This window comes from Cydia amplana, chromosome 17 (genome assembly GCF_948474715.1).
Source record: "Cydia amplana chromosome 17, ilCydAmpl1.1, whole genome shotgun sequence".
In the NCBI taxonomy this organism is placed as follows: domain Eukaryota; kingdom Metazoa; phylum Arthropoda; class Insecta; order Lepidoptera; family Tortricidae; genus Cydia; species Cydia amplana.
Genome location: NC_086085.1, coordinates 12,898,857 through 12,922,709, shown reverse-complemented (window position 1 = coordinate 12,922,709; position 23,853 = coordinate 12,898,857). Strand labels below are relative to the sequence as shown.

Genomic DNA, 23,853 nt, shown 5'->3' with positions numbered 1-23,853 from the left:
TTAATTTGTTATAAATGCCTATCAACACCGACTAGAATTAAAATACTATGAAGGACCTTTCGGCCACTGCATGAATTTCTTCAGTCACATAATTCTAATCCTTTTATAATATTGATCAAGGGTCTCTATTGATTCCCAAATAGTTTCAAACCATAATGTATTGTTTGCCCGCATATTCGTTAGTCATAATTCATTTGGTTCTGAAACGCGTCACTTTTCAGGATAAAACAAACCTAACCTATAAGTATATAGGATAACCTTACGAAAATCCTGAAATGTTAACGGTTTCACTTTTATGACTAATGATAATATGACAAACAATACATTATGAGTCATAATGTATTGTTAGTCATATTATCATAGTTTTAAGTCATAATTTATGACTTAAAACTTTATGGGAAACAACAAATTGATCAACTAATAATGAAGTTTAATGTTCAGTGACAAAACAATATAGTAAAGAAAGTATTTCAAACAGTAAAATTAGATTATTTTAATTCCACGCCATAAGTTAGATATCTATAGATAATTAAGTAACAATAAAATCCTATCGTTTACTGAAGCGCTAGGAATGTGGAAAACATTTCCAAGTAATTATCACAGTATGTAAGATAAACATGTTTTACTAAAAATGATAAACTATAAAATTAACAGGTGCAATGCCTTCATGAATTGTAGCTTTTTTTTTAGATAGAATGATTTTATATTCAAGTTATATCGACTTATTAAATGGCTTGATTGAGAGAGGGGGGCCTTTTAACTTAATTATAAAAATACCTACCAAGGATAAAAAAGATGTTGAAGTTACGACAGCCAGATTTCATATTAAAACATCATTATTAACAAATTAAATTAATGTATGATTGAAATTATTTGTAATTGTATGAGACTTCCAAAGACTTGCTTTGATCATACATATTTATCGCAAATAATTGCAATGAAAGAGATTGACATAACTCTTATAAAAGAAACTTCATTAAACTACAACATTATCCAAGCCAAGTGTACACCTTGAAAATGCTATGCGATCACGTCAGCGCAACCCTAAGTGTAAGGCCTGAGTGGACGCTCGAAACGGAGCGTTCGGCGGCGCGTGCAGCGTGGCGTCGGGCTCACAAGTGATTTGAGCAGCGTGCACTAAGGCCGCTCCTATACGTTTGCATTTGCTTAACATGCACGCCGCACGCCCCGCCCCGCTGCACGCCCAACTCGAGCGTCCACTCAGGCCTTGCACTAAGAGGTCTTTCCCACTTGACGTCCTGTTTTTTGCGGGTACGGTTTTTTTCAGGATCCCGTTTTTAGTATTATGCGGGCAGTATCCCGCAAAAAGAATGCCGTGAACGTTACTATATTACTAAAACGGGATCCTGCAGAAAACCGTACCCGCAAAGTACTGGACGTCAGCGGGAAAGCGCTTTAAGAACTCTGTTTCCGTGGACATTTTACGCTGCGTACAGCATCGCATCGTATGGGAAGACAGTAACATTTACAGAATGTGTCGCCGTATAGCTCTGTTAAAGCATAGTAAATGAAAATGTACGTCATTTTAACTGCTTTTACTATCGAACGATTATCAGTTCGACCAACTCAGGCGGTCTAGAATGAGTTGTGTTCTCGCGCGCGATTCCATAAAGTGTCATTCTATGGAACTTGCTAACTATGTAAACAAAAGTCACTAGTAAATTGACATTCAGAGACAGTTTTAATATGGCGGTTTGTTTACATAGTTAGCAAGTTACATGTTCCATAGAATTACACTTTACACCTTGCGCGACTTCAACCGCCAGATACAGATACAGCTAACACAAACATCTCACTTATTGTTAGTTCAACATCACAATTTACAAATCTAACAGTATCTTCCAGTCGAACCTGCCCGAGCTGGAGTTGATGGAGGGCGGGCAGGGCGGGCAGACCACCTGCCAGGGGCGGTCTCGCAGGGCGGCCAGCGCGCAGTACGGCACGCGCAGCAGCGCCGGGCTCAGCGCGTACGGCTCCTGCGCGGCGCCGGCGCCGCCCAGCCGCTTCAGCGCCAGCACCGTCATGTCCAGCGTGGCCGCGTGACCGATGAACATTATGTTGCCGCCTGAGTAAACAATTGGCGCTGAAGTCTGGGTCCATCATGACTTTTTCAAAAAGTTGTATCCGCCAGGTTTGATAGGCGAATTAGGAAGTGGTCAAGTTGGGAAGTATACGATATTGGAAGTGGACAAGGTAAGAAGTGGCCAAATTAGGAAAGATAAATTATCAAGCGGACGAGTTAGGAAATAGACTAGTTCGGAAGTGGTCGAGTTAGGAAATAGTCAAGTTTGGAAGTGGACATGATAAGAAAGAGACAGGTTAGGAAGTGGACAAGTTTGGAAAGAGACAAATTAGTAAGTGGCCAAAGTCGACCGGAATGAACGTAAATGGGCTCAAAAGCATCACAGAAATCAAATAACAAGAAAAAAATAAAGTTATCATTTGACTCTCGTCTACACGATGTTCCACAATGCTCCCGTCGTGTGCAGTAAGCTTAACTATGGCTGACACACACCTGTTGTCGTTAATGCTTTATGGTTCTTTACTAACCACGAGCTTCAATATTTCACAAAGCCTTAATTCGAGGGCCTAACACCGCCAAAAAAGCACAAATTATAATGTAATTTCGATACCTTCTTCTTCAGTGTCCTTGACCGCCGAATGCATAACTAGCTCATTCCTTTTATAAAAATCTTCTAAAGTCTCTGATGTGGTAATGTCCAAGTCTATGTACGGCTTGTAACTGTAAAACAAAACGATTATTTTGTTTGTTTTTCTTGAAATCCTGGCAGGATGGAATATCTACCAAAAAAAAATAGCAAACAATTGTAAATATGTTTGCGACGTCTCTATGTAGCCTCAATGTGTAACCTCTTTCTAGATTCTTTGTTTTTAAATGCTAAAAATAAAATTAAAAGTCCGTATCGAGTTTAGTCGCAAAAATGTAAAATTGATAAATTTAGTCGGTGAAATTGTACTCCTTTTGTTACGTAATAGAAATAACAAGTACAGTGTATGATATGATTTAGTGTCCACACGTTAAAAGCGATAGCACTCACTTCAGGTCAACGTTGAGTCCGGCTTTGTGGAGCTCGTGCGGCGTCATGAAAGGAGCCATGCCCTTGGGCAGGTGCCAGTTCTTGAACTCGAACAGACCTGGCTCCACCTTCACCTTCAGCGACGGATTTTGGTAACCTGGAAAAGTTAAAAATTGTACAGTCACCACTCACCACACGGGATTGTTACGCCATTTAGGGTCATAGCTAAATTAGTTGTTCCATACTTATACTATGAAATTTCCAATTTAGCTAGAACCCTAAATGACGTAACAATCACGGAGCGTGATTGTACAATAAATAATATTAAGAATAACAGGAAATGGATCGATCAACTATTTCTCGTTATATTGTCGCGTCAGGAGAAAATTGTGTTTTTTACGGTTGAGACTCAGAAATCTTAGAATCGCGTACTTTTTCGATCCTACTAGGAAACAAACGACAAACGTATCACAAGTTTCTATTTTTGGTCAAGTCTAAAGAAGTCCTGCGTGAGGAGTAACCCATCCCACATTATCGTCTTTTGGGCGTATAGTCAGCCCTATGAGTTGCGCCAACGTTGCGTCGAGCAGCAGCCATAGAGTTGGATAGACGCTAGTGTCGGGTGCCCCTAAGGCCCACTTGCACCATCCCACAAACCCGGGGTCAAGCGATTAAACCGTTAACCAGGTGTCATATTGTCCTGGTAACCATGGTAACTCCAGGTTTAACCGGTTAACCCCGGGTTAGTGAAATGGTGCAAGTGGGCCAAACAGAGAGTAGTAAGCCGGCTGACTGTTAGTACGAGTATTTACCCTCCAGCATGCAGTGCGCCGTCTCCACGCAGCGCAGCGCGGCCGACGCGTACACGTGCGAGATGCGCTGCCGCGCCAGCCGGAGCCCCTCGCCCACCAGCGACGCCTGCAGCCGCCCCACCCGCGTTAGAGGGGTGTCTTTGGAGTACGAATCGCAGCCGCCCACTCTGAAATGTCAGAATAGTATGTCACTACATGTTTTGGATGTCCTATATGTTGTCCGATATGTTGGAAGCCTATTGAGCTCATAATCACTGGTGGCACGTTGGAACTTGGAACTGGAATAAATAGTGGAGAAAATGTGAATATAAATATTCCTTTTACATATTTATTCTTTTTGCACTGATTTTGATGTTATAACTGTTTTAACCTGTCATATCCCAAGGGCTCAAATATGAGCCGTAAATAAATTTTCCAGATTTCCCACGATTTTCAAAACCTCCCACTTCAACTCCCAGTGGCTCAAATGGGAGCCATACTGGGAGACAACAACAAAATTAGTTTTCGGGTCGCGGGATCGGGCAGGTTAAGCTCCCGGCGATACAAATGAGATGCAAACTCGACAACCTTAGCAAGCTAACAGACCGAAAAGGTTTATAGTAAAACCAAGATTCACGACTCTCACCGTTCGCTAAGCCTGAGTGGCATGTTGAGGTCCTTCCGCACATAGTTGCCGGCCTCGTCGAAGCAGAAGGGCACCAGGAGCCGTACATGAGGCCGCGAGGGTCCACTCACCTGTCGCTGAGCGTGAGCGGCATGTTAAGGTCCTTCCGCACGTAGTTACCGGCCTCGTCGAAGCAGAAGGGTACCCACGAGCCGTACGTGAGGCCGCGAGGGTCCACTCACCTGTCGCTGAGCGTGAGCGGCATGTTGAGGTCCTTGCGCACGTAGTTGCCGGCCTCGTCGAAGCAGAAGGGCACCCACGAGCCGTACGTGAGGCCGCGAGGGTCCACTCACCTGTCGCTGAGCATGAGCGGCATGTTAAGGTCCTTCCGCACGTAGTTGCCGGCCTCGTCGAAGCAGAAGGGCACCCAGGAGCCGTACGTGAGGTCCACGCGCTCGCCGTGACGCATCGCGAAGAACCAGCGCCGGTCTGGCTGCAACAACCATTATCGGTTGCTTGAGTCCATAGGAGTATGAAATGTGCATCAGATCAAACGATGATTGCAAGCAACACTATCGATGTCAGTTTGTTATTTTTTGTTGACTCAAGATAATGGGGTTGGCAACTGTCAAAGGTTTGCATAGAAGACGCCATCATAGCTTGCCCCTTTCACTAGTTAAGATCTATGAGATTTGGCTTAAAGGGCTGGCATCCAGCGCATATAATTCCATTAAAAAAAAAAAAAAAAAATTTGAAACAATTCTAGGGATTGACAGGGCAAGCTATGCTGGCGCCATCTGCTAAATACTTCGACCGGCCAACCCCATTAGAAATAGTGATTAAATACTCACCGATGGTTATGATTATTACACTACCTTCATTTGTGTTATTCTAATTTTGTCACCGAGCGAAAGAAGAACAGTCTATTTATAGTTTGTAGATTCAGATGTAAGAATATGAAGCACTAACACATAATTAAGTAAATATGCTTATGTTTTGCCGGGGAGATTCTTTGGCACGTTATTCAAAATTATTTTAGGCAATCAATAGATTGTAGGTGCCAATTAAAAAAGCTGTTAAAACGAAGTTAAATATACCTTAGCTTTTGCCTCTCCATCGCCAGTTCCTTGTGTATTTGATTTCCAGTCGATACTAGTGCCTGAAAAAACAGTAATATGCAATGAAACTATCATTAGTTATTAGAGAGGAAAATTATCTCTATACGTATCACAAACCAAAACACAAGGTGACTGAGCCATCACTACTTATTTTTAAGGTTCCGTACATTAAAAGGAAAAAACGGAACCCTTATAGGATCACTCGTGCGTCTGTCTGTCTGTCCGACCATCCCCATACTGGGTCTATGGTCTAAAATTTTTAAAAAATGACACAAAATAGTTCTTTACCTATAAATGACAGGAAAACCTATTAGAAATGTGCAGTCAAGCGCGAGTCGAACTTAATTATGTAGTTTTTGATCCGACCCCCACAGGTTTTTTGAAGACATTTAATTCACGTTCCACATAAAAAAATACAATTGTTAAAAATTGGGTAATGTATGGTGTCCGGTTTTTTTATAATAACAACCACTCACCCTGCGTAATGTGTATAATACTGCCACTCCTCTGTTCAGTCATGACCACGTCCCAGTACTTCTGCCACTCCTTGTAGACCTCCTCCGACTCCTCGTGTCCTAGTCACGTGGGTCCGGCCACCTCCCCGTCCGTGTTCGAGTCATCAACAACCACTCACCCTGCGTAATGTATATAATACTGCCACTCCTCTGTTCAGTCATGACCACGTCCCAGTACTTCTGCCACTCCTTGTAAACCTCCTCCGACTCCACGTGTCCTAGTCACGTGTGGTCCGGCCACCTCCCCGCCCGTGTTCGAGTCATCAACAACCACTCACCCTGCGTAATGTGTATAATACTGCCACTCCTCTGTTCAGTCATGACCACGTCCCAGTACTTCTGCCACTCCTTGCAGACCTCCTCCGACTCCTCGTGTCCTAGTCACGTGGGTCCGGCCACCTCCCCGTCCGTGTTCGAGTCATCAACAACAACAACAACCACTCACCCTGCGTAATGTGTATAATACTGCCACTCCTCTGTTCAGTCATGACCACGTCCCAGTACTTCTGCCACTCCTTGCAGACCTCCTCCGACTCCTCGTGTCCTAGTCACGTGGGTCCGGCCACCTCCCCGTCCGTGTTCGAGTCATCAACAACAACAACAACCACTCACCCTGCGTAATGTGTATAATACTGCCACTCCTCTGTTCAGTCATGACCACGTCCCAGTACTTCTGCCACTCCTTGTAGACCTCCTCCGACTCCTCGTGTCCTAGTCACGTGGGTCCGGCCACCTCCCCGTCCGTGTTCGAGTCATCAACAACAACAACAACCACTCACCCTGCGTAATGTGTATAATACTGCCACTCCTCTGTTCAGTCATGACCACGTCCCAGTACTTCTGCCACTCCTTGTAGACCTCCTCCGACTCCTCGTGTCCTAGTCACGTGGGTCCGGCCACCTCCCCGTCCGTGTTCGAGTCATCAACAACAACAACAACCACTCACCCTGCGTAATGTGTATAATACTGCCACTCCTCTGTTCAGTCATGACCACGTCCCAGTACTTCTGCCACTCCTTGTAGACCTCCTCCGACTCCTCGTGTCCTAGTCACGTGGGTCCGGCCACCTCCCCGTCCGTGTTCGAGTCATCAACAACAACAACAACCACTCACCCTGCGTAATGTGTATAATACTGCCACTCCTCTGTTCAGTCATGACCACGTCCCAGTACTTCTGCCACTCCTTGTAGACCTCCTCCGACTCCTCGTGTCCTAGTCACGTGGGTCCGGCCACCTCCCCGTCCGTGTTCGAGTCATCAACAACAACAACAACCACTCACCCTGCGTAATGTGTATAATACTGCCACTCCTCTGTTCAGTCATGACCACGTCCCAGTACTTCTGCCACTCCTTGTAGACCTCCTCCGACTTCTCGTGTCCTAGTTGCGTGGCGTCCTCGTGGGGGTATCCGGCCATCTCCCCGTCCGTGTTCGAGTCGGATTCGGACTTGCAATCCGAGCCTGCAAGTTTAATCTCAAGTTATTGACCTAATAGAACGATGAAACATTTATTTACATAAAACATAATTATATACAGTGGTAGTGCTACGTAGTACTACTAAACTAAATTAATAACTAAACTAGCTTAAATCTAAAATAGGCCCTTGAGGCATTGTACCAAGGAAGGTAGCGGCATTTCCCCGCTGTATCGCAATGCTGATACGTTGTGCGAGGTAGCCGCCAGCTCTTCAGTCACCAGTTACGTCAACCAGACGCTTCACGATTTCTGCAAACAACTTGTGCGCGCTGGTTGTTTAGTATCACCCTTTAACCACAGACGTACGAATGTGGTGTGGTACAGTCGACTTCACAGAAATCTTTACAAGCCAACGTTCCGCTGTATGGTTTAATATTATTAACGTAAGTCTATCTAACGAGCCGTGCTGACCCTGATAAAAAAAGGTGTATTTAGTTTAATTTGTAAAATTTTGTTTAAGTCATAATATGTAAGTACCTACAGTTTTAAGTGGTTATAAGTTAAGTGTGCGCTCACCGAAAAAAATATGTATTTTGCATGAAAAAATAAGAAATTCTCGTGTAAGTAAATATTATGTATTCTTATGAGAAATAAAGATCTTTAAACCTAAAAGTATGCGATTTTATATTGATTTGCCTGATCCACACTCGATCATGCGTAAATAGTAGGGATGTACCGACTAGTCGCCGACTAGTCGGGAAAGCCGACTATCCGGCCACATTTGTAGTCGGCGATTAGTCAGCGACTAGTCGGCAAAAAAGGTCGATTAGTCGGCCTATTATTAATTACAGAAAGCAGGACATAAATAAAATAAAAAGCCAATATTAATCAAATGTTACATGCCCATTTTACTCAAATACGTATTTAGGGTACAAAATGAGCTTGCGTTCATATTGAATTCATGTATAGGTAATTATGTGGGTGTATCGTCGCAGTAGCACAAAACATATTTCAGTTGATATTGAAAGCGCGACGACGCAAGGAGCAAAAAAAAAATCAACGGGTTGCACTCCGGGAGTGCCGACAGAAGTGGAAACTCAATGACTAGTCCAAATGTCTGCAGCACTATGTATAATTGACCCATCCTCCTTTCTATTGAAAAACTTTAGTTCCGAAATTGCTGGCCAGTGAGCTTAAATTTGTAGCGTTAATTGTTTAAATTTCGAATAGAAATTGTAAAGTTACCTTGCAGACCTCGTATCTAAATATCATCATCATATTTTGGTCATGATATTTTGAGTTTTATTCACCAGTACTAGAGTTCACTTTTATTAGCGATTTCATCAAAATGTAGCTTTATTGTATTATATTTGAGTGATATAAAGATTATAAAGTTAGAATGTAACTGTGAGATCCTCGTATTTCAGCCCGTACAAGATTAGAACCTTTTTCATGTAATGTCATTGAGTTTTTCTTTATTGATTTAAATGCCATCTAAATGAGTGGCCATCTAAACCTTACGGTCACGTGATCGCCTTACGGTCACGTGATCGCCTTACGCTGTCTCGAGTTTATCATTTTTTCCCTACCTCAAAAAGTGCCCAGCGCCGCTAAAGATGTTTTCACTTCAAAAATGTTTTTCTAATGCATCTGTACGGTCCACATACCGCACATTGCCATCTCAGCGAAATTTCTTACAATTGCGTAAAGGAATATAATACGAGTCAGTACACGTTCAGCATTAGAACCTATCACGCGTGTCCTCATTTGCACTATCATTCATAATGTCGCGCTTTTATAGTTAGGTAGTTATCAATAAAGTGTTTAATTTCGGCTATATTGTGAGTTATCATTATGTCAAGCAACCAACAGAGTACAATTGGTGTATGTGACACTAGCAGCCCATACAGCATCTGAACTTGAATAAAGTTACTACAGTTGCCATACGAATGTTATCTTTATCGGGAAGTAACGATTATGAACTTGGCCGACTAGCCGACTAGTCGGCCGACTAATCGGCCATCCGAGCGCCGATTAGTCGGCTAGTCGGCCAAAACCATAATCGGTACATCACTAGTAAATAGATATGTTACCCGTGTTACGTTTCTTGAGTTTATCAGGTAATTCGTTAGCGGCAATGAGGAAATGATTCTTCAGTTACAGTATCAATTAAATCAGTATGATAATATTGATAATATACATTATTCATAGCCAAGTAAACATTTATCCATGAGTAGTTACTGTTTGTAAACAAACGAGATCATAATGTTACTTAAATAGTAAACACACAGAAGCGCTGGTGGCCTAGCGGTAAGAGCATGCGACTTGCAATCTGGAAGTCGCGGCTTCAAACCCCGGCTCGTACCAATGAGTTTTTCGAAACTTACGTATATACGAAATATCATTTGATATTTACCAGTCGGTGAAGGAAAAAACATCGTGAGGAAACCGGACTAATCCCAATAGCGCCTAGTTTCCCCTCTGGGTTGGAAGGTCAGATGGCAGTCGCTTTCGTAAAAACTAGTGCCCACGCCAATTCCTGGGATTAGGTGCCAAGCGGACCACAGGCTCCCAAGAGCCGTTGTAAAATGCCGGGACAACGCGAGGAAAAAAAGAAATAGTAAACACACAACGCGTTAAGTAGGTACGTGTTTCTCATATCGGCAAGGAAGCGCAATAATCAAAGGTTTATCTTCTGTATGTACAAATATTGCTTTATCCGATTTAATTGTATTGTGTTAATACATGCAATTGTCTTATCACGAATCGATAATATTGTTAAAACTGGCTAGACATTGGAAAGATAAGTGCTATTTGTCATTTAATTTACATAATAACTGACGCTTGAAAATTAAGAAAAAATCTTCAACGTCAGAAAACCACGATTGATATTTAAAAAAAATTCGGACTAAAATAATTACTATCCTAAACATAAACATTTATAGTTTAGGTACGTACATATATTTACTCAATGAGTGTACTAACATTGAACTATGAACTACTATCCCGCTTATAAATCCAACCTAAAACGTGTAGTACCTACCAGGGATGTTGCGAACATCCGCATCCGCATCCGCAACCGCGGAACTTCCGCATTATTTTCAACATCCGCATCCGCATCCGCATAAAATTGATGCGGAGCTTATGCGGATGCGGATGTCGAACAAGTCGGTACAGGAACGTCTTTACGGCGGCGTAAGTGCTAGGTAATTTCGTCATTACCTATAACGAAATCGTCTAGATCCAGAAAAGTCGGCCAAGTACTGTTTATTAAATATAACGCACCTATATTCTTGCTCAAATACTAAACGTTTAGTTTTTTTTAAATAAAAAAATACTAAAAATGTAATATTTGACGTTTTCTAAGTACCTAATCTTGACATCCGCATCCGCATCCGCGGATGTGAGCCTTTAAATATCCGCATCCGCATCCGCGGATGTCAAAAAATCTGCATCCGCAACATCCCTGGTACCTACGCTATTACCAGTGGTCGGGACACCATTTAACATAGAACTCGACTTTAAGTAGATAGCTTACCTATTTTGAAACAAAATAATTGAGGAGCTTACACGTCTGGTTTAAAAAAAAAAACAAGCCAAATAAACTCCGGGTAGTTCAATGCACAGTTTAGACACCTTGCACTATTGTTTATTAAATAATATATTATTAATATAATTTTCCTTACCGCTGTTGTTCCCAAGCGATATAGCGCGGTGTAGCGTCCACGCGTCCGACTCCGCCGTGCGCCGCGTAAACACAGCCGGCAAGTACCCGCTCACGCCTGAAAACAGGCGTAACTACACATCCAGCACATTGAAATAACAACCCTGTTCACTGGAGACAAAGATAACAAACGCTTGCAACAACTGAGCTAAATATTAGGTACACAGAATAGGGCGCGGGTCGAAAAGGTTTAAATGATGGCTTTCAATCAAATAACAATCTGATTCAATGGAGATAAAGTTTAGATACGCTTACGAATTCGGTTTTCAGGATAGGGCTCCTGTTAAAATAATATCTAAAGCACCTGGCAATTAAACAACCACTTTCATTAAACGAACAAAGCTCTAATTACGCTTGTTACATTGATGTGGCAATGGCAAAGCAAACTAATGACGACTTATTTCGTAAGTAATAAGGTTGGAATTTACTTAGAAGTGATGCGGTAAACAACTTCTTACGTTTCTAAAAAAAAGCGTTAGGCTTTACAGTTTAAAACGCTGATTTGACTTCCTCTTTGATTACAATAGCATCCTAGTCAAACAAATAACGACTTAATTGTTTAGTGTTAAGGTCGGATTGAGGTTGGCACAAAAAACGAATGACTAGCAAATAGTTGGGATCGAATGGACCGTAGACAATCCAAGACGACACGATTATCATTATTATAATCTACTGGATCAAGTGACGGCGTGGAATGGCTAACCGTACTAACAACATTCTTAACTAACAACTAGGGAATAAATCAAATTATTTATATGAAATATTTTGATTTGTAATATTTTGTAGTTTTGTAGTGTAACAAATTATAAACGTAGATAAGACGTCGGTTCTATTTCGCGGATTTCGCCCTCGGCCACTGGGGGGCTGGGTCGTATTTTCTTTAGCTTTATCCTACACCAGAAAAGGTGGCGCAGCAACATTTTTTTTTTTTAAGTTTTTAAGATTATATTTATTGTATGTAGGTATGTTAGCCTGTAAGGTGTGTATATTGTGTATCTATGGGCCGTTGTTGCCTTGAAATAAATCATTTTTTTTTAGTATAACACATCTGTTTCAGCTTAAGCTCGTAACTGACCATCGGTAGATCTAACTAATGTATTACCAATAAAATTCTAACTATCAGTAAAAGTGTGGTCGATGGTACTGTCAACTTCATCAACAGTCTACCATTCCGAACTTTACTGGCTTAAATTAAAGTGATTATTTACAAAACAGCTGTCTAAGTATGTATATCTAATTACTAATAATGGAAGAATCACGACCACGACCTCTGGTAGCGTTCAAAAATTGTGTAGGTATATATTTTTAATCATACAAAAAATCGTAAAAAATTGTCGACAGATCGAGTACCTTGATCTGTAACATTAGGTAGGTACTTAAAAATGCCAAAAAACTATCAACAGAAACAATAACTATGTAAGACTATAAGATATATATAAGTTACTTATAATAAGTACCTTTTAAAATCACAAAATTTTCCGACAAATCGAACACACAACACAAGCAGGTACTCTAGTAGACTGCACACTTGACTGGGCTCAAGACTTGAGTGGAGACGGAATCACTATCAATCTCTTATAAACCTACCAATCAGCCTAACGCGGTGAGTAACTTGATAACGTTAGAACGAAAGCCAATTTTACACTATTGTTACTTCAACTAGGAAAAGATAAAAGTTGTGCAAATTATGAAAAGTAGGTATACAAAAACACAAATACTCCTTATTGCATACCTCAATAGAAAAAAATAATAAAGGTAAACAATAGGCGAGATAAACAGCAGAAAGAAAAAAGATAAAGAACCTACAAGACAAAGACACCTAAAGGTAGACTTCCGAGCAAAGCGGCTCCGGCGTCACTAACGCAGCGACACTGACGCGGCGATAGAGCGATAGTATTATGGAGTATGGAAATGTATTAACTTACTTCTGAGCGCAGCGTCACTGTCGCAGCGACAGTGCCGCCGCGTCAGTATCGCCTGGCGATAGCGGCCGTGCTATGTCTGCGCAAGCACTGTCGCGCAGTCGCTACTATCGCTCGTAGTTTCTTGATGTTTTTGGCGCAGAGGGCCTACCACGAACCACGTTCGACGTGTTATCTCCCTGTCACACTTACGTACGAATTTACAAGTGCGACAGAGAGGCAACACGTCGAACGTGGTTCGCGGTAGACGCTCTGGTTCTTCATGTAAAATTGATAAAATAACTGACAAAAGCTCCTGAATTTTTCATTGTTCTCGTTTAAATAATTTTTATTTATCAAGATGCTAGTGCCTTCATCTTTTCTATTTTTGAAAATTGAGTTGGGTAGGCTTCGCTCCATACTATAATAAAAGCGAAGCTAAAGATCGTCATCCTCCTCTTCTTCTAATTATATTTTCATAATTGATCGGTTCATCATATACCAACACGTCTGCACCGTATGGAATAACAACTGCGACTGTCGCTGGTGTCGCGCCGCTCGGAAGTGTATCTGCGTCAGTTACCGCTGCGACACTGACGCAGCGGTTCTGACGCAGCGGCCGTTGCGACAGAGCCGCTTTGCTCGGAAGTCCAGCTTAAGATTAAGAGACACCTCTGGAGTTGCAGGTGTCCATAGGCTACGGTGACTGCTTACCATCAGGCCGTATTTATTTTTTGTTTTATCTGCAAGTACCTATGTACCTAAATACTAACTTCTAATCAACACTATTCAACATTTTTCATGAAATATCTCTACAATATTAATTGAACACAGCAAAATTTTCTGAAAGGCCGTGTACTTTGAAACCTGTGGTACAATCAACATAATATACTAGCGACCCGCCACAGCTTCGTACGGGTTACACAAAACATTAACAAATTATACACCTAAACCTTCCTCAAGAATCAATCTATTGATAAGTGAAAACCGCATGAAAATCCGTTCAGTAGTTTTTGAGTTTATCGCGAACATAATACATACACACAAACAGTCAGACGCGGCGGGGGACTTTGTTTTGTAAGGTGTAATGATACTGAACAGTGTAGCAATGGCTTTATATTTATACTGATAAAAACCCCCGCGTCTGTCGTGACACAGCGCGGCTTCCAACTTGGCCTTGAGAGGTCGAAATACTCTAATTCTGTAAGTAATGCTGAGCTAACATGAATTAAACGTTTATTATAAATTACACCTAGGGGCGTATTTTGAAATTTGACGCCCCGGGCCAATAAGTTTCGCCGCCCCAGAAGTCAAGGAAGAAAAACAAAACGCTATCCACGCCGCCCCTGGCAGATTGGCGCCCCGTGCCATGGCCCGGATGGCCCTAGGGTAAATACGCCCATGATTACACCTGGTCTATCAATTCGATACAATTAACTGCGATCAATTGCCGGTCAAACGTGCTACCAATTTCACCAGCTGACCCTTCGTCATTGCAATCGTGACATCTGTATACTTAGATTGAAAGGGTATAATATTTTTTCGTAGTGAAATGTGAAAGACAATTAGTCTTGTTTCTTCTTCTTCTTGTTTTATTAACGTATGATGTGATGTAGTATGTAGTAAAATTCTAGCGACAGAGCCTTCAACTTGGCATTGATAGATTATTACATCGAGTAGGAATAAGTATTCTAGAGATAAACTAAGGTGACATTTAGGTCTGCTAAGGTTACAGTGCGGCTGGCTGGACGTCTTCCATTCTGATTCAGAAGAAACGAGCCTGTTTAAAATGCATTTTTCCGCCTAATGTGTTTAAAATTTGTTTTGAAAATTACACGACCATAGTCTTTTTTTCCAAAAATATATCACAGGTTTAAGTCGATATAGAACATACTGACGCTAGTTAGGGTGTTTTATAATTGGGTCAATCAACTATTTCTTGTTGTTATTCTGTCCCATCAGCGAGGAGACAATACTACCTAGCATAGATTGTTAGAAGAACTGCTGTACCATGTTCTACTAACACTAACATGCTCAGTAGATATCCCATTATGGAAAGGTCTTATAACTACCATAAAATGCAAGTTTGGTTCATTTAAATACGAAAAACCTAGACTCAGGAGACCGTAACCATAGTAAGGTGTGACAAGAAAAAGTTGATTAACCCAATTCCAATGTGTAGGGCCTGTACATAGTATAATAGGAAAAACTTCCAATACGGTTACACAAGTAGGTAGGATATTGTATAAAACGTAATTTGGAATACACGCCACGTTTTTCAGCTACGGAACCCTAAAAACATTGTCATGAGCTCATGAGTAGTGATCACGGCATGATCATGCATGATCAGGTAAACCGCTGCCCAATCGTAGTGATGTCACTTTCTAAGTTGTCGTTCACGGTGCGTCAGCTTATTTTGAGCAGCGGTGTAGCTGATCATGCATGCCGTGATCATCACTCATGAGCTAATGGCAATGTTTTTAGGGTTCCGTAGCCAAACGGACAGACGGACAATAAAGTGATCCTATAAGGATTTCGTGTTTTCACGAAATCCGTTTGAGGTACGGAACCCTAAAAAACAAGAAAATATAGCTATATAAATATTTTACACGAATTATGAGTAGGTACTTATTTTAAACATGATCAGTTGACCCATTAATAAGATTATCCAAAAACTTCTGTTTTTTATTAAAAGAACGCAATTATCGTAATAAATACACCATTTGGCTGGTATTAATATTAGGATTATCAAATACCTATATGAAGGTATGGAACCCTCCTTATGCGTACACATTATGCATGGCCTGACACGCAAATGGTCAGTTTTTTTTTTCTTTTCAGTTAAAATCAATATTTACTGTAAGGTTCAAATTTATACTTCTTCAGACAATGGACTCGTACTAATTAATCATCCATTGTATTTATTCAAGACATTGAATACCGTATGCAACATGTACCTACTGATGTTGATAAGATAACGAAACAAACCTATAGTAACTAAAAAAATAAATAAATAATGTTTGTCTGTTCAAAATAGCTGGCGTTTCTCGCCATTTTTATTGACCGAGCGTTATCGAAGGGTCTACGTTTCAGCTTTGGCAAAAATGTTTTCGTAAAGTGTCATTCTATGGAACTTCTTGCTAACTATGTAAACCAACCGCCATATTGAAATTGTCTCTGAATGATGAATTTACTAGTGACTTTTGTTTACATAGATAGCAAGTTTCATCATTCATGGAATGACACTTTATGTCCGATGTTCTCTTCAGGTCGCAGGTGTCAACCGATTCTCATGAAATTTTGTGAGTAGGTTCGATGATTGTTTTAGTCAATTCATATTTTGGAAATTCAAGAATGGTGATGATGATGATGATGAATATACAATTATACACGGTTGTAGGTCGAGACTAAAATATCGCGCTATCTCCATTAGTCTAAATAAAGCTAACCCTGAAACATGCTATTTTATTGTACAGAAGCAGACGGTATACATATTTGCTTTGCATTTAGATCTACGAGGGGCGTTCAAAATATTCTCGGTATTGATATCTTACGACCTCTTCTAAAATTTCTTTCGTTACTGGCCGCTAAGGTTTGTTCATTGACATTAAAAAAAAGTATAATTCGAATTCGAGATAGTATTTTGTTTTTCTGCAATTGCTGAACAAACATGAACATCATGTGCGAATTGACAATGTTAACTAAATTAGAACATCGATGCGTGATTAAATTCTTGACAAAACAGGGTAAAAATCAAAAAACCATAAAAGAGGAAATGGATTGTGTTTACCGTGAGTCTGCTCCTTCTTTGTCTACCATTCAAAAGTGGTCAAGCAAGTTTAAACGCGGAAGGGAGAGTATTGAAGATGACCCTAGACCTGGCCGGCCTGTAGTAGCTACTTCACAAGAAAATATTGATAAAGTGGAAAAACTTATATTGGAAGATGGTCGAGTGAAGGTAAAAGGTAAAAATAGCACAAGTAACCAATCTCTCTATTGGTACCGTACATGATATTATACATGACCATCTTAATATGTCAAAAGTAAGTGCAAGATGGGTTCCGCGAATGCTGACTCGGCTTCAAAAAGACATGCGTGTAGCTTGTTGTTCCGATTTTATTGACCTGCGGTGAAAATCCTAATGAGGTGCTGCAAAGAATAGTTACTGGAGATGAAACCTGGGTTCATCATTATGACCCAGAGAGTGAACAAGAGTCCATGCAGTGGCACATTAAGGGTTCAGCTCATCTCAAGAAGTTCAAGGTCATCCCTTCAGCTGGCAAGGTCATGGCCACGATATTTTGGGATTGTGAAGGAGTATTACTAATCGATTATAAAGAAAAAGGTGTAAATATCACAGGACAGTACTACGCTAACATTCTACGTCAATTAAAGGATGTAATTAAGGAAAAGAGGCGAGGAAAGTTAACCAAAGGTATTCTGCTTCTGCATGACAACGCCCCCGTCCATACTGCTCATATTGCCAAGGCAGCTATTGTTGAATGTGGGTTTAAAACTGTTACTCACCCACCGTATAGTCCGGACTTAGCCCCCAGCGACTTCTTTTTGCTCCCCAATCTTAAAAAGGATCTGCGTGGAAATAAATTTTCTGACGATGAAGCATTGAAGGCGGCAGTGGAGGAGCATTTTTACACGAAAGATAAAAAATATTTTTACGAGGGATTAAAAAAAATAATTGATCGATCTTTTAAGTGTATGAACATAGGGGGGGAGTATATTGAAAAATAAAAATATCAAACTTTTCGTACTTGTTTGTTTTCATTCTCATACCGAGAATATTTTGAACACCCCTCGTAGTTAGAACCTTCATCCTTGTGCATTGTTCTAGGGATCCTATCGCTACTGAAGTATTTGCACTACCTATACGGTCTTTAAACAGTGATATATCCGGAAACTGCCTTTTATAAGTACCTACATCAATAGTTACACCGTTTTTTTTTCAAACTTCGTTAATTTTAAGGGTGCATTCCTGAGCTTAAATTAAGTTCATCTGTCAAAGACACCGGTACTCTAACTCTATGTTGAAGAAAATCAATAATTTATTTTTATCTAATCTAATAGCCCTTACGAGTTACGAGCGTGTACAATTGCCTTAGGGCCTGATTACATATTAATTTGTGGTTAGTACGAATTCATACATTTGCTACCAAACGCTCGCTAGGAGAGGGAGTCGAAGGAGGGAGTCCCACTTACCCTCCCCATTCTGGCCTTGCCCCACGGCCGGGGAGGGATGCGTAAACGCATTCCCCACTCCGTCAACAGAAAAAAAAAAAAAAAAGGTACAATCTCGGGCTCACGACGTGTCATCATAGTTTAGTTAAATATAATGGCAGTGTTTCAACACCGCTATATGCCGCATTTAAATGTTTTGATTAAAAAAATACGAAATTATTATTAAATGTACTTAGCCATGCGCCGAAGTTAACAGAGTTTCATAAAATCACCGTGTATATATTAAACTGTACGATAGTAAAGATAAGCCCCTTTTATAAACAGCTTATCTTATCACCGCGAGTATAAATAATTACAAACAAATAACAACTACAAGGCTTCTAACATAAGTCTCAAAATACAAAAACAACTTTGGTAACCATAGTCAACAAATACTTTGTTGTAGCACCGGCCGGCGAATACAAGTTTGGACGCAATCCAAATAATTTACACCAAGGTTAAGAACATATGTTCTGACGTAACTCGTTGATATGATACTATACGAAATGTATACCAAAAGAGATAACAACCAAAGTAAAATAACGGTCAAAGTACAATCGCAAGCGAAGCAGCTAAAAGTAAAGTACAATTTAGAAATATATTAAAGATAAAAAAAAATACTAACCTTCCTTTAGTGCCAGTAACCGTACCCAATTCATGAATTTAGCCATAGTGACGTCACGATCAGATTATAAATAGTCTCACCAGCTTGTTTGTGAAGTAAACCGCGAATGTGTGAGTGACGTTGTCGGCGTCGGCGGCTGGGTGTTGCCATTTTATAAAGCTTGCTGATTATTGGGGTAAGGTCATAATTCAAAATTGATATTGTTTTTATAATACTGCGTGGACATCCGTGACATTTACCAATTAATCACATCAACCGTCAGACACGAAATCTGAGTCAGAACGTCTATGGTTAGGGCACTTTTTTCAATTTATGGGTCACTGCCCCAATGCCTCTATGGGTGGTAGTTATAAATAGTGAAACAAACAGATAAATGGTCGCGGGTTCTTTAGTAGGCCATATAATATCGACAGAAATACTGAAGGACCCAATATAGGTCCAAAGTGGTAAGGTTAGCGGCCTAAATGTGATTTTCCTGGACATCCAAAGATCTTATAGCTCTTTAACAGGTTGTTTACCAATTGTTAACTTGATAAGGCAAATCAAAATATACAAATAATCGCAAACACAAACGTTATCATTATTATCACTATCCGGTACATCTACATCTTAATGTTATATAATAATTCATTAGGTAATAATTAGCTGCTTAAACAATATAAGCTGCCTGATGGTTAGCGGTCACCGTCGCCAATGGAAATAAGCAACATCAGAGCAGCCACTCAAGCATTGCCGACTTTTGAGAACCCTAAAAACGCGTTTGCGAATACAAGTCATTGCTACCCGTCAGCCACGAGGTACCAGGCACCCAGCTGTCAGGCGAGTTGTCGAACGCTTTCTCCTCGATGTAGATGTAGTCCCCGAGAACCAGTTCCAGCTCGTCGCTCGCTAGCGGCGAGTAGCCCTGCGTCACTTTGTGCACCTGGTGACACAAGCGAGTGCTACGTACCCGTCAGCCTTGAGGTAACAGGCACCCAGCCGTCAGGGGAGTTGTCGAACGCCTTCTCCTCGATGTAGATGTAGTCTACGAGCACCAGTTCCAGCTCGTCGCTCGCTAGCGGCGAGTAGCCCTGCGTCACTTTGTGCACCTGGTGACACAAGCGAATGCTACGTACCCGTCAGCCTCGAGGTACCAGGCACCCAGCTGTCAGGGGAGTTGTCGAACGCCTTCTCCTCGATGTAGATGTAGTCTCCGAGCACCAGTTCCAGCTCGTCGCTCGCTAGCGGCGAGTAGCCCTGCGTCACTTTGTGCACCTGGTGATACAAGTGAGTGCTACGTACCTGTCAGCCACGAGGTACCAGGCACCCAGCCGTCCGGGGAGTTGTCGAACGCCTTCTCCTCGATGTAGATGTAGTCCCCGAGCACCAGTTCCAGCTCGTCGCTCGCTAGCGGCGAGTAGCCCTGCGTCACTTTGTGCACCTGGTAAAAGAGACTAATATTAATACGACTTCTTTCATATTTATTCTCACATGCTGAACAAAATTGCTATGATAGTACCCGACGAAAGTATATGAAAAGTTGTGGGTAGACATGACAAATTTAAACAACCCACAAGCCTCACAATATTAAGCCCTTGCTACACGGTCGCCAACAAGCCTTCTAACCGTCTGACCTTGGTCTGCCCTTGGTCAGTTTTGGTCTAATTTTGTTGGAAACAACTGTCTACACGGTCCGGGACGGACCAAGGCCACGCGGTCTGGGGGCTTGTCGGCGACCGTGTAGCAAGGGCTGTATTTTGACCGGCCGAATCAAATTTTCATGTTAGGTAGGTATTTAAAAAAACCTCCATGTTCTGTGCAGACGTTGGTATATGTTTGTGTTGTCCTTCTCTGTTATCAGGTGCAGACATCAAAATACTTGAAATTGGCAAAATTGTGCCAACTTGTTTGGCCAGTCCGCCATTTAATTAAAAGAAGAAGAAAAGAAAAAACTGTCAGAGGCCGCGCTAAGAATAAGCGCTCATTTTGAAATGTCATTCAATTGTATACCTTGTACTGTACTTGTACAATATGCTCTACAATTGAAAGAGATTTCAAAACGAGTTACTGCTCTTATGCTTAGCGCCGTGCTCCCAGCTGGATATTTCCAAGGGCTGCAGCTCATCCATCAGCGCCCTAAGGCTATCGAACCCCACCTCGAAGTGGTACGCTGCAGGGACCTCACATGTGCCTCCAAGTTTATACTGTCTAACGTTGACACTGACCTGGTGATTAGCGAACTTGGGATCCCTGGAGTAGAGCCGCAGCTCCCAGCTGGATGTCTCCAGGGGCTGCAGCTCGTCCACCAGCGCCTTAAGGCCGTCGAACGCCGCCACCTCGAAGTGGTACGCCAGCGTGATGTGAAGGGACTTCACGTGCGCCTCCAAATTAATGGCTACAGTAAAATGAAAGATGGCAACAAAGTGAGATAAATTTTATGCTGCTTTTTTCCTGGTGTTAAAGATAGTACGAATTATAATATAATTTTTGTACACTTTAGAAAATTCATTTATATAAAATTTTCTTTATAAAAAAAAGTTGCGAAAATCTAATTCCACTAATAAAACAAGGGTAATTAATATCTATTTTTTTTTTATAAAACTTATAAAAGTGACTTAAAACTATAACACTATAGCAAAGTAATAGAAAAATAAAATAAAATATGATAAAATAACATGCAGAAAGCATGCGTTCAATCCTATTTAATTAATATTTAACAAAATCAGCTATCAGCACAAGAATTGTTAAGGCTGATTTAGCTAAATAACATGATTGATTAATTATTGTAAATGTTTGTAGAATAATGAGATTATGTTTTATTTACCTTTACAATAACATGCAGGCTCTTCTACCACCACTCTAGTTTACTGATAAATAAAAGGATGACAAATTAAATAAATAAAATACAAGCAGTCTAAAGTAAGGGTCTACTCTTACATTTAATTGGTTTTTCTTGGGGCATGGTGCACCAGGGGAAACATGTCCCCAATGCATCCAAATGTTCATATGTATCCATGGATACACCCACTGTATGGAAACAATCTGCGCTTAGTATTTTAAAATATCATATCATATTTAGTGTCAGATTCTAGCTGTGGAAGCAGTGTAAAATTTATTCCAAATGTAGGAGAAATGTTGACGATGGCAGGAACCACAGAACAAGTTAGAATGGCGATGCGAGCAGGGTACGTATCGCCGCCGGTTTTGAGCAAATGCTCGCATGCTAATCGCCCGCGCTGACCGAAAAACGAAGTAAACATGCCTTTTGCGCCACAATAACCTTCAGATTAAGAAGCCAGACATCAAATCTGTCTAAAGGAGGCGTATCCATTCACCACAAGTTTTTACTGCCGTTGCGCGAGTGTTAGTAAATGTGGAGAGGAACGAGTGGCGACACCGGTTCCGATACTAACTGCGCGCGATAGCCATTCTAACCTCTTTAATATGTTCTGTGGCAGGAACAGTGGATTTCAATAATTTATACAAATAGCTAATGATACAATACTAAGGAGACCTAGAGACCTAGCTACTTTCCAACACCAAATTAAATCCTCTTACACCAAATAGTGCAGTCATTGGCAATCATTACACAGGCATATCTCTTTTTTCTGTGATAACTTATATAACAAAATCTTTTTTTAGATTTAGCAGGACAGAGGAAATATAGCATCAAATATATAAAACTCCTTGCTAACAACTTACATAGAAATCCAAACCCTAAAGAGGAATAAATAAGAATATTATAAAAAAAGTCAATTGTAAACTTACATAAGGTTGAAACTTGCTTAACATACTGGACTGCTATCTTCTTCAAATACTCGGCATGTTCTTCGGACACGAAGAGCCCCATGAAGTTCTGTGAGATGTAGGGGTCAAGCTTCAGAGGGCAGGCCGGGGGATCCCCCACTGTCTCTATAACACTTTTCACTGCTTTACCCAGTTGCAGGGACGTCTCGTCAGGTGCCTGAAGAATCATTCATTCAATCTACGGTCATTTTAAAATATAACCTAATTTAATTTAACTTATTTAAAGAAATAGTGGACCCATTATTTGACTTACAAATTAAACACAAAAATAAGAAACTGGGCATATACAAACAAGAATACTGTTTTGCAACATTCACTTTTTATATAGGTATACAAATTTTTCCCAACCTTAAAAAATGAGACTAGTGTAATATGAGGGGGAAAATTATGAGCTCCATTCCACCCTCCCAACTTTTTAGACTTGGCCCAGAAGTCATGCAGTTGCGTAAGCAACGCGCCCGTCGGGTTCGCGTACAGAATGTACTCGCGGGGCTCCTCCGCGTCGATGTACGTGTCGTTTACGTGCGTCAGCAACCAATCCGACGCCAACTGCACGCTGCGGTTCCCCGTAGCAGCTAACGCCTTCAATCTACAACACACAAAACAACTTCAGCAACTCACAATAACAAATAAAACCAACAAACTTGTCAAACTTACGCCCGGTGTCTCGGAAAACCCATCTGTAAAAGTATTTGCAGCGGCGAGGCATCCTGTTTAGAAGGCTTGCTGGATGGCGAAATTTTCCTTGGAGGAATGTTAGCCATAGTTCTGATCTGGTTTCGTAGACTACACCAAACACGCTTCATAAAAACAGCACAAGATGAAAACAACGTATACCGTACGCGAACAGCGTCGGTTGTTTAGAAAAATACTGTCAGTCAGTGTCAAATTGACAGCTGGTAAAAAAAAACATGGCTGTGTTCCAAAACAAGTAGAATACTGGGTGTGGTTTAGCCGAAAAAAATAAGTGATTTGTTGTTCATTGGACCATATCTATTACTGAAATATAAAAAACAAAACATAATATTTGAAGAAATTTTAAGCAATTAAAATTAATTATA

At 40.9% G+C, this 23,853-nt stretch overlaps 1 protein-coding gene across 1 annotated transcript; it reads right to left on the bottom strand.

Moving 5' to 3' along the window:
- Positions 1–1,784: 1,784 nt before the first annotated feature.
- On the bottom strand, positions 1,785–23,685 carry LOC134656136 (ecdysteroid-phosphate phosphatase). Its single transcript, XM_063511657.1, has 14 exons — positions 23,450–23,685; positions 23,141–23,381; positions 22,754–22,949; positions 21,923–22,012; positions 21,211–21,380; positions 20,288–20,426; positions 11,211–11,306; positions 7,382–7,568; positions 5,573–5,627; positions 4,829–4,968; positions 3,872–4,038; positions 3,081–3,216; positions 2,655–2,764; positions 1,785–2,086 (listed from the first exon to the last, which is right to left on the bottom strand). Exons 1-14 carry the CDS (start codon positions 23,596–23,598, stop codon positions 1,842–1,844), a joined length of 2,121 nt encoding a protein of 706 aa, XP_063367727.1. The 5' UTR covers positions 23,599–23,685; the 3' UTR covers positions 1,785–1,841.
- Between the last annotated feature and the right edge of the window lie 168 nt (positions 23,686–23,853).

Bases quoted from the DNA above. Each gene is read 5' to 3' on its own strand.
- LOC134656136 (XM_063511657.1), bottom strand. From the start codon at position 23,598: ATGAAGCGTGTTTGGTGTAGTCTACGAAACCAGATCAGAACTATGGCT. The intron at 7,569-11,210 runs GTAAGGAAAATT...TTAAACTTGCAG, and splicing joins ATCGCTTGGGAACAACAGCG to GCTCGGATTGCAAGTCCGAA. The intron at 5,628-7,381 runs GTTGTTGTTGTT...TTCAGGCACTAG, and splicing joins CACATTACGCAGGGTGAGTG to TATCGACTGGAAATCAAATA.